The sequence below is a fragment of the Panthera pardus genome, unplaced genomic scaffold, assembly GCF_024362965.1.
Source record: "Panthera pardus isolate Hobbes unplaced genomic scaffold, ASM2436296v1 HiC_scaffold_8, whole genome shotgun sequence".
NCBI classification, from domain to species: Eukaryota; Metazoa; Chordata; class Mammalia; order Carnivora; family Felidae; genus Panthera; species Panthera pardus.
The window spans coordinates 55,208,160-55,223,117 of NW_026527013.1; the positions used below are offsets into that span (position 1 = coordinate 55,208,160).

The window sequence follows — 14,958 nt, forward strand, 5'->3', positions numbered from 1 at the left end:
ACTCCCCCTTCTAGATCTCAGCTTTCGCGAGTGTTAGATAAGGCGGTTGAACAGCTATCTCCAGTGTAAGAATTTCCCAGTGTTAGGATGTTTGAAATAGGGACACAGGCAATTAAATTTTGGCAACATTCCATTTAAAATCGCTCAAATAATAAATGAGGGAAGGACTGTGGTTGGCAATGGTTAAGCCCTCAGACCTCTGGAAAGCTCAGCTCTGTAGAATGATCTTCAGCCTAAATATTCGGCTCTGTTCTAGGCCCCCCACCCCCCACTCCAGTTGCCTTTGAATAATGACCCAAGAAAATTTCACAAAATTTGACAGTCCTGGGGCTTGGCTGGGCACCAGGTACTTACCAGGAACAGGTGCCGGGGCCGTCTGCTTTTCCCTGTTACTTTCATCAGTGTCCCTTCCTTCAGGAACTCCTGTGGGGACAGAAGCAGACCTGAGAAGTCAGGCTGATGCCCAAGAAGAGTGGGGGGAGGCCCCAAGCAGGAAACTTAAATCTTGGTGCCTCCCAAAGTACCAGAGAACAACGAATGGGTGAATTCCTGGCTTTAGTGAGATGCCCATGTTTGCTTCTTAGGAGCAGTCAGTCCGCCTTGACTTCTAGCAAGCCCCAGACACTGTTCTGGTCTCTGAGGGGTCGAGACAGTGACTCTTTCCCTCGTTTGCTGCCATGGAGAACCCTTCAGAACAAAGCCTATGAAGGTTTGCTAAACAGCTGAAGACCCGTGAACGGTTGCTACAGGCTCATTAATTCCGGAGGATGATTAAAATAGATATCTAAAGTTACTTAACATAAAGAAAATATTTAATAAATATTTACTGAACTGGTGAGCCAAGGCCAAACCATTAGGTGTGATTTTATAGACTCTCAGACCAATGAGATCCCTGTTAATTTTGAATAAAATATCCTGAACATAACACCTTTCATGTCTATGTCTCTTGTCCTTCATTGACCATAACAGGTAACAAACACATCTTTGACTATTTTTGAGCTGAGTTTTGTGTTTTCCATTTGGAAGCTTAAAAGTGGGTAAATTTGTCTCTGGAAAAATGTTATTTTTAAGATGCTTTGTAGGAGCATGGTTTTTGGGAGATGGTTTTCCTGATTTTCTAGCAATGCTGGGCTAAACTAAAAATACTTGGTGTCTCTTCTTCTTAGAGGTGAAAATAACCACAGGGACATGAACCCAAATGGCACTGTTTCTTTAAAGGTCCAGAAAGTGGAAAATCCCAGGGGAGGCAGCCCCTGGGCCTTGTGAGCCCAGCAGAACCCTCCCCCTGCCCTTCCCCCTCCCCCTCCTCGGGTAAACAGCACCTGCAGCCAGGCCTGTCTGGGACCAGCCCAGCTGAACAATGGGTCTTATCAGAGCCTCACCCGCCTGCCTACCAGGCCGCCCTCTGTCCCTGCCCATGGCGGCAGTGGCACTCACCCTTCCTGGCTGGAGGAGATCCCCTTGGCCTCGAACACTGTGCTCAATGTGGACCAGCTTCTGCAGGTTTTCCTGTGGGAGGAAGCAGGGCAATGGGGAGATGGTCAGGACCCCTTTAAGGAGTCTTATCCCCTCTATTAGAAGTGGCATTGCTTCTACCTCAAAGGAGGAAAACAGAGTTCAGGAGGGCCTTGCCCTAAATCTGACCTCCTGTCAGTGGCAGGACTGGGATCTGAGCCTGGCCCTGCAGGGTACCAGACATGTGGACTGCCCATACTCAGGCTAGTCCCTCTGGGCCTGCGATCTGACACCACCATCTTCTGTGTGCCATGGGGACAGTCACTTGCCCTTGTTGTGCTGATACCCATATTTATCGCTAGGCCATGGCTCCTCCTCTCAATCTGTGTCCCCTGAAAGGCCTGGAGCATCTAGCCATCACTAATCCAGAGGGGTCAGATGCCCAAGGCCAGACTCTCTCTGGGATTGCAGCCCAGGGGGGGGCCTCTGAGGGAAAGTAATCAAGAAAATCTTCCACCTGGGGAAGAAACAGATCTGTGTTCTTTGAAGAAAAATATGTGTGCCTGGGAACTCCTTGTTGGTCCCTCACTGGGCTATCCACAGTATGCAGTGACATACCTACCCTCCCTCTGCACAGTACCCCATTATGCTAGAAATAACAAGCACTTAACCCATGAGGTAGGTGTCCCCTGAACCTTATGCGGGGTCAGGGTCTTAAGTCAACTAATAAGGTGACAACTGTGTGTAGGGAAATTGCAAGGCAACAGTGCCCACACCTTTTCTCTAATAGTTAGAAAAAGATAACGTACAGAATCACAACTCTTCTCACACCTATTGGAGGCTGAAGTAAAAGGCAACCAACTGAACCGAATCCCAAAGACTGACAAGCCCCTTCAGAGACATGAGACACATGAATTGCTGCAACACACAGGAGGAGGTGGCCAGCATAAAGGAGGATGAGAAGAAAGCAGCTAAAATGTTAATGGATTCTGAAAGGTTGGGTGGGGGCTGATGGGATAGTTTAGAATAACAGAGCCCCAGACACAGGAAAAATGCAGTCACTTGCAAGCTCTTCTCTCAAAGCTCCCACCAGGTGCTCACAAGGAACACTAGGGGCAGGGCAGGGAGCCTTGGTGGTGAAGGCATGCAGGTTGCCACTGGGGCGGGGGGAGCTGGCATAAAACCCTGCCAACTTCCCCAGGACCCTCTCTGGTGCAAAACCCTCAGTCCCCGGGAGAGGCCGAGTAACCCACTCCCAGAAGACAAGCAAAATGCCACTCACCGCTTCTGGGGAAAGGGCAGAAGCAAGAGCTGTCTTCCCCAAGAAGAGGGAAAGTACCCACTGGGCCCAGGATTGTGCAGTAATACTAAGCAGAAACCTGCCCAAGACCTGCCATGGCTACAAGGCAGCGTGTGTGGCTACCGTGCAGAGGAGGTGCCGGAAAGCAGAGAAGGCCTGGCTTGCAGGCCCTGCTTGGGACTGAGGCCTGTCCAGGAGAGCAGACACTTAGAAGCCAAGCACTGAGTAACAGGAAACAGCGGTCTACCTCTGAGAAGGGACAAGAGCATGGAGAGAGGCCTCTTCTGTGGTGCAGGGATTGCTAAAAGCTGAGGGTGGAGACAAGGACAATGAGAAAAAAACTCTCCAGTATCTCAGGCCCCACAAACAGTATCAGGTAATAGCAGCCCTCTTCTGGAGGAGTGTGAAGTCTGTGGGGCTCTGAAGGTGACAAAAGCAACAACAAAACCCAAACCCAACTCACCTAGTTGACTGGACTGACTCAGCTCCCACCCCCTACATGAATGGCAAGATCAGAAAAGAGGCACTCCCACTTCTGGGGTAGATACTATTTCCCTCAGTCTCTACAATTCTTCCAACACATAATACCTGGCATCCAATCGAACATTATAAGAAACACAAAACGCAAGGAAGTACCCCAACTCATTTTCAGGAAATAAAGCATTCAACAAAACCACCTCTTATGAGAGGTGACACAAATGTTAGAACCATCAGACAGGGACTTCAGAGTAATTACGATCAATATGTTAAAGGAGCTAGTGGGAAAGGTAGGCAGTATGCATGAACAGGTGGAGAATTTCAGCAGGGATGGAAACTATACAAGAGAATCAAATGGAAATGTTAAAAACAAAAAACATGATATCAGAAATGAAGAATTCCCTTGACAGGCTTTGCAGCAAACTGATCACAGCTGAGGAAAGACTGAACTTGGAGCTATGAAGGCTGAGATTAACCAAACTGAAACACAAAGAGAAAAAAGAATGCAGGGGGTGGGGGGAAAGAACAGAGCGTCTAACACAATTTTCCAAAATTAATGAATGACAACAGATCCAGGAAGCCTGAGAATCACAAGATGAATACCATCCACAGCCCCTTAAAAACACACATACTAAGACATCATAGTCAAACTTCTAAAAGTCAGTTGTAAAGAGAAGATCTTGAAGGCAGCCAGAAAAAAGGGACACACTATGTAAAAGGGATAAATATAAACATTACAGTGGATTCCTTATCAGAAATTATATAGGCTATAAGAGTGGTATCTTTAAAATAGTAAAAAGGAAAAAAAAAACTGGTCAATCCAGATATTTTTCCCAGGAAAATAACTTTCAAGAATGAAGGTGAACTGACCAATTAAGTAAATGGGTGATGGATGGTGGGACCCAGGTATCTCACTGCTAGAGTGGAAATTTATAGATAAGCCGAGGGAGGAGACTGGAATGATCCACATAGAAGTGATCAGAATTGGAGTTATCAGGGGCACTTGGGTGGCTCAGTCGGTTGACTGTCTGACTTCAGTTCAGGTCATGATCTTTGCAGTTAGTGAGTTTGAGCTCCAACATCAGGCTTGCTGCTGTCAGCCTGTCAGTGAAGAGTCCACTTTAGATCTTCTGTCCCCCTCTTTCTCCCCCTCCCCCACTTGCACTCTCTCAAAAATAAATAAACATTAAAAAAAAAAAGAATTGGAGCTATCAGTAGGGATAATATTTACCTTAATATAGATACAGATGGTTGTACAGAAATATCTATAGACCTGAGTATACACACAGGTTACTATATACACATATAATTCTTTGCTCTTTAAGTAAGAGGACCTGAAAGAAATGATAGCCTACTTGGTGACCAGACCTTGGTTTCTAATACCATTAATCCAACTGAAGGAACCAGGACTCCTCGGAGAAATGGCTGATTCTAAGGCTAAGGCAGGAAATACACAAGATGAGTCTGGAGATTTTTGTAGTGACAGAAAGTAGGAAAGTGCTAAAAAAAATAAATAATGAAAGTGCTAAAAAAAAAATAGGCAAACCAAAATATCCCACCCAAATCCATATTGATGGGGATATGTGGAGAGTACGGAGAAACCAACTGACAGAGCTCCCAATGGCCAAAACTGGAAGAATTTGAGAAATAAAAGAAAGAAAACGGTATGAGATTATAACCTTAACATAAAATAAATATCTGTGAGCTCTTAATAACATAAATTATTTATTTATAATGAGTAAATACGTTAATAAATAAGGGAGAAGAGACAAATCTCCCATGCGGAATTCCACATAATTTAGGTAGGTGCTCTGCCCTCAACGAGAGGAAGCATAACTCCTCATTCCTTAAATGTGGGCCGTGCATAGTGACGTTCTTCTAAAGAGCGTGGACTAGGAGGGGAGAAGAGGATAACTTTATGAAGTTTAAATAAAGAAATGGAGAAACCTGATAAACGCACCTGCAGCCAGGTGGGCAAGGTCTACAACACCACTCATAAACCATGTTGCTAGTATGCACCTTTGGTACGATGTCATGAAAGTGGTACTTTGCTTCCATGATCTTTCTCCCCAAAATCTATGAACCCAGTCTGTTTATGAGAAAAGTATCAGACAAATTCCAATAGGGGGCATTCTACAATATACCTGGACCAGTATTCTTCAAATTAGTCAAGGTCGTCAAAAACAAGGGAAATCTGAGCAACCATCACAGTCAAGAGGAGCCTAAGGGAACACGAAGACTAAAGGTGATATGATATCCTGGATGGGAACTTGGAATAAACATTAGGCAAAGATGAAGGAAACCTGAATTAACTTTGGTTAATAATACTGTATCAATACTGGGACTTTAATGTACTTGACTAACATAAAGATGCTAGTAATAGGAGAAACTGTGCGTGGGATACATGGGAGCTCTTCGTATTATCTTTCTTAATTTTTTTTTTCTGTAAGTTTAAGATGTTCTCAACAATAAACTCTGTCCAGAAAGTAGGATGGTTGGTCACCAGGGGCTGGAAGGAGGGGAAATGAGGGCTTAGCGTTTAATGGGAACAGTTTCAACTGGAGAGAGAGAAAGAGTTCTGAAGGTGGATGGTGGTGATGGTCACAAAACAACGTCAATGTACTTAATGGCCGAGGGACAGTGTTAATAATGGTTAAGATGGGGGGCGCCTGAGGGGTGCAGTCGGTTAAGTGTTTGACTTTGGCTCAGGTCATGATCTCACGGTTTGTGGGTTCAAACCTCACATTGGGCTCTGTGCTGACAGCTCAGAGCCTGGAGTTTGCTTCAGATTCTGTGTCTCCCTTTCTCTCTGTCCCTCCCCCGTTCACACTCTCTCTGTCTCTCTCTCAAAATAAATAAACATTTAAAAAATAAAAAATTAAATAATAATAGTAATGGTTATACTGTACCTCAATAAGAAATTTTTTTAAGTTCATTAAAAAAAAAACCCAGATGGTGCAAATCGGAGACCCCAGACTTGCACATGTCCCCTCACTCTCTTCTGGGGGAAGACAGTTTACTTTCGTGCTGTGGGGAAGAGGACACTCAATGGCGAATCTGATCAAAAGCCTCGAAAGACGGACCCTGCAAGCAGATGTGGGATTTTCTTCTAGGGAATCCCCTGAGACTTGGTCTGAGTAACTGAAATTAGAACCAAGGTGCATGCACTCTCTGAGGTAACCTGTGACCAATCCTTGAAGGAGTTCCCTGTGCTCACAAACCTGGGAGCCAACTCCAAACCTCCACCCCTACATTTCATGACATTCCCATGGCTGAGTTGATACAAACAAAAAAAGAAAAATCCAAATGTGGGAAAGAGAGAAAAACGGTCCATGTGTACATTTATGTGTGTCACGAGAGAGGAGCAGGTGCTGTGTGCATGGGCACCTGGATGCGTTTTCATGCACAGATGTGTGTGAAGTTGCAAGTCTGAACCTGTGAGTGATGTGTGCAGGCATGACCGGCCTGGTAGCCAAGAAAGGCTCGAGTTCAAACCCGGCTCCCATGCCGAGAGCTGAGTGATCCTGGGTGAAGCCACTTGTCTCTCCAGGCCTCAGCTTCCTTGCTTGTGACACTGGGCTGGTAATAGCTCTCCTGAGGATTAGAGGAGAATGTTGGGCACAATCTTGGGCTAATAGAGGCAGTTGTGATCACCGTGAGTAGGACACTATGTGGGAATCTGCCACAGCCTTTCCTGAAAAGCTGGTGAGGACGACCTTTCCTACTTCCAAGACTTTCCCATCCTTTCACATTTATTCCTTGTCCTCCATCGAAAAGTGATCACAGCAGGGGACGGACTACCTGGGGCTCAGCTCTTAGAGTCATGTTTCCTGATGCTTCTCCCATCACCTAACAGTTTTCTGTAAACAGGCTGCTCAGTGGATTTACAGTTACGCTTGGCTGTCAGTACAGTATCCTAGTGAGCTTATTGGTGGCATTTCAGACCAGGTGTCAGGTAGATAGATGGGCCCCATTTTGGGGTGGTGGGACCTGGTTCTTTCAAAAATCATACCTCTAGCTTAGCTACCTTTGTGGGGAGTTGGGGCAATGGTTTGATGGGAGCATAAACCCATGTGAATGTTGCTGCCTGCCTCCAGGAAGCCTTCCCTGGTTCTCACAACCAGTAAGTACTTCCCAGATTCGACCAGAGGCAATGTGAAAACATAGAAGGCTTTGTAAAATGGGGGAATGGCACCATCAGATATATTTTAATAGGATTACTCTGGCTTCCAGATGAAGAATGGAATGGCAGGGTTGGGAGGTGTTGAGGCCTGAGCTGAGGAGTGACCATGGGGAAAGAGAGGCAGAGCCCCAGCCCACCCTTTAGCCACTCAAGCCACTGAGCTCTGCCTTGGGATAGGGTTCATCTGGACCTGCTTGTCCACCACCCAGGCAGGGTCCTAGCCCGATCCCAGCAAGTGTGCAGTAGGGGCTGCTAGTCCAGAGCAGGCCCAGTGTGGTGTCCACAGGCAGCTGGAGAGACAAGGGCCAGCCTGTGCCGGGCACAGCACCCAACCCCCGTCTTAGAGAAAGCCAGGAGGGCATCTGGCTGCTGCTACCGCTAGTTCCCCCTCCTACAGGAGGGTGCCGCAGTGAGCTTGCCCGCAGGAGGGAAGACACAGCCAGCCCTTCCTGACCTAGTTTTTCCTTTTTGGAAGCAGAGGCATCCCTGGCTAAAGTGAAGCGCGGAGAAGCCAGCCCATCTGCTGCTATATCATGACAGGCATGGGACCCCAAAGCACCTCTGTCTTTGGCTACACTGAAGGAGATCTCACTGTACATACAGGATGCCAAAACACACATGAGCAAGTTGCTCACGGACCCTGGAGCAGGAAGGCAGAGGACCCGATGATAACAACATGTCTGACGTACCAATTTTCACAGCCAGCTGGCTTCAGCCTCCACACTCAGCGCACTCTTTGCCCAGACCCTCATCCAATCTCACCTACCCTGTTCCCATCTTCCAGCCATGCTGGGTGGATCTCTGAACTCTACCGTGACCTACACTTCTCCATCTCCATGCCTCTTCCTGGCACATCTTTCCTCCCTCTGCCTTCGAGGTGTGTGTGTCCTCCCCATGGGGGCACCTCCTGTATCATCTTTTGTCACAGCCCTGGCTGGGAGGGATGGCTCCCTTCTCTAAACCATGTGGCATTTTCTCTTTCCCTCGTGATGCTTACCATGTCCACATATTTACTGCTCCACTAGCTGTGATTTCCTCCTGGGATTCACGTCTCACCTCTGCATTTCCAACCCCCAACGCAAGTCTGGCACAAAGTGGGTGTCCAATGGCTGCGACTCCCCTCCCCTTCTTCTCCCTGTGGACGACTCACTATGTGGACGCTCCGTGTACCTGTCCCAGCAGAGCTGGGCAACTGCTCAGTGCACATACCACCATCACTCCCACCTCTGCCCATGGAACCCAGCACTTGATCACCGAACTCTTTCCCCCCGAGCTAGGACTCAGCCTCAGAATCCTTCTCAACACAAAGCTCAGGCCTACTTAAAGCTTAGTGGAACAGAAAATATGTGGACACAAGTGACCAAGGTAGCCACTTGAACAGAGTTGGGATGTAGGATAAGTTGGCCTTCCTTGGCAGAAAACTAGTAAATACAGGATCAGTGTCCAACAGTCACTTGCTGGCAGAAACAAGCGTGCACTTAGAGCTCACGTATTCTTGTGGACAAGTGGTTTTCAAACTTTTGTGAGCAAAACGTTTACCTAGAATGCTTGTTAAAAATGCACATCCCTGGACATTACCCCCAGATGTTCTGACTGAGAAGAGCTAAGGTCTATCAGGAATCTGTAGCTTACCAGGCACTCCAGGTGCTGATGCAGGTGGTCTCAGACCACAGTCTGGACATTACTTATCACATTCAGACAAGTCTGTAGCCTCCCCTCACTACCCTAATGCCACGGACCCGGACAGGAACACACAGTACTTGAGGTCACATAGTAAGTGTCCGGGCCAGAACTCAGGGGCCAAGAACTCTTGGCAAGGTCCCACGACACAGATGGTTGCCTGCAGCACCTCCAAAAGTGGAGTATCATAAGGCAGACCGGGGCAGGTTGGAGGAGGTCCTAGACCTGAACCCCAGGAAACAGACTTACCCCTTGCTCCATGCTGTCATTGGCGCGGTCTGTGACTTTGGAGATGAGGGTCAGTGCACCTGTGGAGGGAAGCAGAGAAGGTAGCCGAGCCATCTGGGGAGGGCCAGTCCAGTAGCACTATCCTCACCTCCTTTCTTCCCCTCTCTCCCCACTGCCCCCCAAGATCACTACAGTTGCAGGGCCTTGTATGTGGGTGGCACCAATTTTTCTCACACCTGGGTCAGGTCATAGGTTCAACCTAGCTTTGCTACCACTGCCTAAGTGACCTTTACAGTGATTTGACCACTTTGTGCCTTAGTTCCCTTGGCTATAAATTGAATATGTTAAAATAGGGACTGTCCTGGCAGGTCATATGCAGGGACAGTCACATAGAATTGGGAGGAAACGGACACTGTGGTGACTTTTTTATACCTGGCACTACCTCCTATCACCGATGCTGATTACCCTCTTCTCCTTTGACTGGATGACAGCCCATCCCAGGGAGCCCTGTGGTTGAGGTGAGCAGGGAATAACCTCAGAAGCCCCAGAAGTCTCATGTCCACTGCACATCTAGCTACCAGGGAAGAGAATATGTCCCGGGCCTGAACTGGTGGAGAGTCCAGAGCTAGGGGACAGGGGCCAAAGAGAAATGTGTCCCCATCCTCCAGGTTCATGCTGCACTTACCCTGTGTGTTATCGTACTCAGCTGAGTCCGGACAAAGGTTGTTTAAATAGTCTGCAGGTAGAACAAGAGCCAGGGGTCAGTCTGCCCTAGGGAGACCAGGCCCTCTGTCTGCAGCAGGAGCCGACCCCCCCCGCTGCTTTCCAGACTTGGAAGAAAAGGGCCGGAAGAATGGGGTATGCATCCCCTCACCCTTGCTAGCCTACTACAACACCACACTAGGACAAAATCAGGCCCCTGGACCATCACCAGCATCACTGCCACCACCGCTAGCCATTCACTCATTCAACAACTACTGAGCACTTGCTGTGTGCCTGGTACTGTGCTATGCCCTCAGCATATAGACACAGACAAGGTGAAACCCTGCCTCTGAGAAGCACACTGTCTATTGGGGGAACATATGTGACCATCAACACAGCGGTGTGTGACGTGTTAAACCTTTAACACATTTATACCCACAGGCTCTATGTGGGTTGGCCTCTCTACAGCTACCTACCAATGTCACTCACTTATTCTGGCAATGCTGGCATTCTTACTCTTTTCTGGAACATGTTAAACCTGTTAATAGCCCCAGGGCCTTTGCACTCACTATTCCCTCTACTTGGTAGTCTCTTTTTCCAGATCTTCAGAGGGTTCATGCCCTCACTTTGCTGAGATCTCTGTGCAGTGTTACCTCCTCAGACAGGTCCTTCCTGAGTGCTGTATCTAATTCAGAGCACTTTTACCTCCATCCCCTTAAACCCCTTTATCTTCTTCAGAGCTCTTATCACTGACATATCATATTTTTATTTCCTTGTTAGAGTAAAAACTCCACAGTGTCACAGAGTTTTGGCTGTCTAATGCACTACTACACCTCCAGCATCTAGCACGGGGCCTGGGACACAGCAGATGCTCAATAAACATTTGTTGAATCAGATGAACAAATTCTCTGCCCCTTGGCCCTAATGTACTTTCCTTACAGCCCTGGTCCCTACCTGGAATTACATGCATATCTCTACATGTGGGTATCTGTCTCCCCCACTGGAATAGCAGTCCTCCAGGCCCAGGGACTTTGTCCATTTGGGAGGCAGCTGGGTAAGTGAGTCTGGACAGAGGTGTGGTGCTTCCTGGCAGGTAGAGGTAGGGGAGGGGATGATATTCCCCGAGGAGAGTTTGTAATTGTAAAGAGGGAAGGAAGGGAACAGGACCTAGGACTGAGCCCTGAGAAACACTGACATTTATTATGAAACAGTAGAGGAAGGGAGATTGTCAACACAGATGGAGAAGGGTAAGCAGAGAGGTCTGAGGGAGGCACAGAGAGAGTATATCACAGAAGCCTCAGGATGGGAGGGTTTTTGAGAAGCAGGAAGTGACCAGTGGCAAAGCCACAGAGATGGCCACAGTAGGTCCAAGGTGGAAAATGTCCACTGATTTGGCCCCAAGAAGGGCTTTGGTGGTAAGAACAGATCTAGGGAAATGAGACACCCACTGAGGAAATGCAGAACAGGGGAAGGTATGACTTCATGTGTTTTAGGATGGGAGAGGCTGAAGGAAGACACAGAAGGTGGCCACTGAAGCAAGGTTTCCAAGGTGGCAGCAGAGGGTCCAAAGCTTTGCTGAAGGGAAGATGGTGGCAGAGTCTAGCTGGTCTGGAGGGTCAGGAGCCAGGAACTGAGAACAATCCCCACCCCTGCCCATTCCCGGCACAGTGGGAGGGGAGGTTATGATCACATCGCTTGCCACCATTACCTGAACCCCTCCTCAGGTGCCTTCCCTCCCGCATCACCTCAGTGCACCCTGACCTCCTGTGGGGCCCACCTGTGAGGAGCACTTGGTACTGGAAGAGGCGCTGAACCACCCGCAGCAGCCGGTGCTTCACGTTCTGGCCACCTCCTTGCTGACTCTGCTGCTCCCAAGAGACAGAGAGGACAAAACTCCGTCAGAGACCCCTGTCTCAGGGCACCAAGCTCACAGCATCCCTCATACACTGTCCCATCCACACCTCTTCCTGGCCACACTGAACTTCTCCCCCAGCTCTAAAACCAGGTTCCCTTCCTCCAGGAAGGCCTCCCAGATTAGCACCAGTTCATTCCTTCTGTGACAGTTCATTCCTTCAGGCTCACAGTCAGTGCTATATTCAGTAACATGCAACTCCTAGTCCCTGCTTTGCATCTAGTATTAGTAAAAGAAAAAAAACCCTCATTTTTCCTGTTCAGTAACTGTATCCCCAGTTAGTGACCATCTGTTGGTCATTCCAATGGGTGTGGCCCCAGCTTGCATTGTGCTTTTCTACTGGGACAGGAGAATGGCCACTAAAACTCCCACCAAGGTGGGGGCTCATGGAGTTGTCATCAATTGCCCAACAGGGTATGTCCTAGGCTCTAAGTGTTCCCTCCTTCTGGGTCACCCTCTCCTCTCCCAGCCAGGGCTTCCCCTCTGACCCTCAGTCTCAGACCTACCAAGAAGCCCCACTGATTTTCAGTAAGCCCTTCCATGCCCACCCCACCCCTGGATCCTTAGAGCAGGTTCTCAGAGGACCAAGGGACCCACCTCAAACTCACGGACAGCAGCTGCCAGCCGGGGGGAATGCAGGCAGTTCTCACTGAGTAGACTCAGACACCTGTCGAACTGCAGGATGTGAGCAGCATGGTGATCAAACTCCTGCTCCCGGGCCAGGAAGACATCGGCCACCTTCTGCTGGTCCTCCCTGCAGCCGGGTAGGGAGATGGGACAGTGAGAACTCAGCCTCGTGACCAGCACGGTGTTAGTTGGTGAGCGTTGATCATGTCACTGGGTAGTGGTCCTAACTTGACCCTCCCACACTCATTTTACTTTGGGCAAAGGACCCAACATCTGCACCTCGGCTTCTGCATTGGTCAAACAGAGACACAGTTTCACTTGGTGGGGTGTTAACCACGCCATCCCCCAGTGCAACGGAAGTAGGGGCAGCAGACCATGGACAGCTCACCAGTGCAACAGCCTCTCCCTCAGCTCCTCCAGGATCCCCTGGTGAAGGTCTCGGATGGCTGGGAGTTCACTCAGGCCGTGCCTCAGCTCCTCCCTGGCCAATGTGTCCTTGCTCTCGTGGTCTATTTCATCCAAGGCCCTCATGACAGCTCCGTGGAAATCCTGAAACCCCAAAGGCCCGTCATCCCACAGTTGATAGGCCTGAGCACAAGTCCCCTGCAGCTTTGAACCCCTGGCCTACATACAGATAGCACAAGACCTTAGGCCAGCATCTCAGACCCCAGCGTTCTCACCTGTAAAACAGGGGTGGTAACACGCACCTGCTGTTCACAGGTAACTGATGCCCAAAGAACACCCACCACAACTCCTGGTGCAGTGGGAGGCTTTCAAGCATGTTCACTCCCGAACTTAGGTTTTGCTCTTCTTCTGAAAAGTTGGGCAATTCCCTCTCTGAAGAAGTACAAAGCTCTGCTCTACCGTTATCCATCTTTGAAAAGGTTCATGCACTGTGTTGTTTTAAAGCAAAGTCTAAAGAAGTCATAGGCAACCACTCCATGGGGTGTTAAGCAGTCACTGAAAACGATGCAGATGGTGTCTATGTAAACATATTCGTGTCCTAGAGTTAGGACATCAAGAAGGGATACACCGTTGTCTTTCCACCCTGACATGGCTGTCTAAAACAGGAACAAAGGAAAAAGCTGAAAAGAAATGGAGTGAAATATAAACAGTGGCTGTGTCAGGGGTATAAGATTAGGAATGGTTTTTTTCTTCTCTGTTTTCTTTTCTTTAAAAAAAATTTTTTTTACATTTATTTATTTTTAAGAGACAGAGAGAGACAGAGTACAAGTGGGGAGGGGCAGAGAGGGAGACACAGAATCAGACGCAGGCTCCAGGCTCTGAGCTGTCAGCACAGAGCCTGACGTGGGGCTGGAACCCACGAACTGTGAGATCATGACCTGAGCCGAAGTCGGACGCTTAACCGACTGAGCCACCCAGGTGCCCCATCTTCTCTGTTTTCTAAAATTTCTGTATTGTGATTCATTACTTTAAAAATTCAACTAAATTTAATGAACATTAAAATTGTAAAGAATGCAAGACATCTTTCTCACAACAAAAAACTATCTTCAAATCTACCTGCTCTTGCATGAGCCCCAGGCCTGAAGTTTTAATTATATGGAATATACTGAAACCACCTTGAATTGTGGAATAATAAACACCAGGAAAACCTCAGTATCAGAGGGCATGTGGTCCAGCCCCAATCAAGGTCAAATCACCTTTATAACATTCAGGAAGGATGCCCACACTGCCTTGTTTGATTGCCTCTCTGACAGAGAACTCATTACTGAGGTAGACAGTTAATTCCACTGCTGAACAGTTTTTATTGCTAGAATTGTCTCTTTACATTGAGATCTGAAAGGGGAAAATGCCTGAGAGGATGGGCAGTCCCTCCTCCAGGAAGTCTTTCTGGTCTTCTCCAGAAAAGGAGTGCAGGAGAAGGGGAGGACTGGGAAAAAAAGGCAGGGAAATGGGACAGGGCTAGAGAGAAAGACAAAGGGAGAGATAAAAATGAGAAAGCAGAGAGAAGGAGAGAGGGAGAAAGAGGAGAAAAGATGGAGGGTAGGAAGGAAGGAGGGACTGATGAAGAGCAGGACACAGAACCCTCCAATATCTGTAAAGAGGCTGCTGTGCTGTCAGACAGAGGACAGCAGGTGTGGAGGTGACAAAGGTCCCTGCTTCCTGAACACCTCTTCCAGTCCAGAGCTGACTTCCTGCTGCTGTAACCTGCCCTTCCGGGAATCTGGGCAGAGATGGCAGGGAGGACAAGGAGAGGGCACCCACCCTGGCTTGTGGTCCCACGGAGGGAGAATGAGCTGGTTCCTCCTGAGGCCAGCCCTCATCAGTCCCAGTCTGGTGCAGTTTGAAGGTTTCAGGACACCTCTAGCCCCATCACCAAGGTCAGAAACTTGGGGCTGAGTATTCAACTAATGAATGGATTCTCTGGCTGAA

The 14,958-nt window shown here is 48.4% G+C and overlaps 1 protein-coding gene across 2 annotated transcripts in view; it reads right to left on the reverse strand.

The window, feature by feature from the left end:
* Window positions 1-14,958, reverse strand: part of FGD5 (FYVE, RhoGEF and PH domain containing 5) — a 123,271-nt gene that overhangs the window by 20,956 nt on the left and 87,357 nt on the right. The window contains exons 6-12 of one of the 2 annotated variants that reach the window (XM_019433569.2): window positions 12,953-13,113; window positions 12,535-12,691; window positions 11,803-11,887; window positions 10,009-10,059; window positions 9,345-9,403; window positions 1,438-1,509; window positions 355-423 (exon numbers count right to left, since the gene is read on the reverse strand). In XM_019433569.2, the coding sequence (XP_019289114.2) occupies window positions 355-423; window positions 1,438-1,509; window positions 9,345-9,403; window positions 10,009-10,059; window positions 11,803-11,887; window positions 12,535-12,691; window positions 12,953-13,113 (654 nt within the window). Of the gene's footprint in view, window positions 1-354; window positions 424-1,437; window positions 1,510-9,344; window positions 9,404-10,008; window positions 10,060-11,802; window positions 11,891-12,534; window positions 12,692-12,952; window positions 13,114-14,958 lie in introns of both variants that reach the window. The other variant, XM_019433567.2, reaches the window with a different exon arrangement.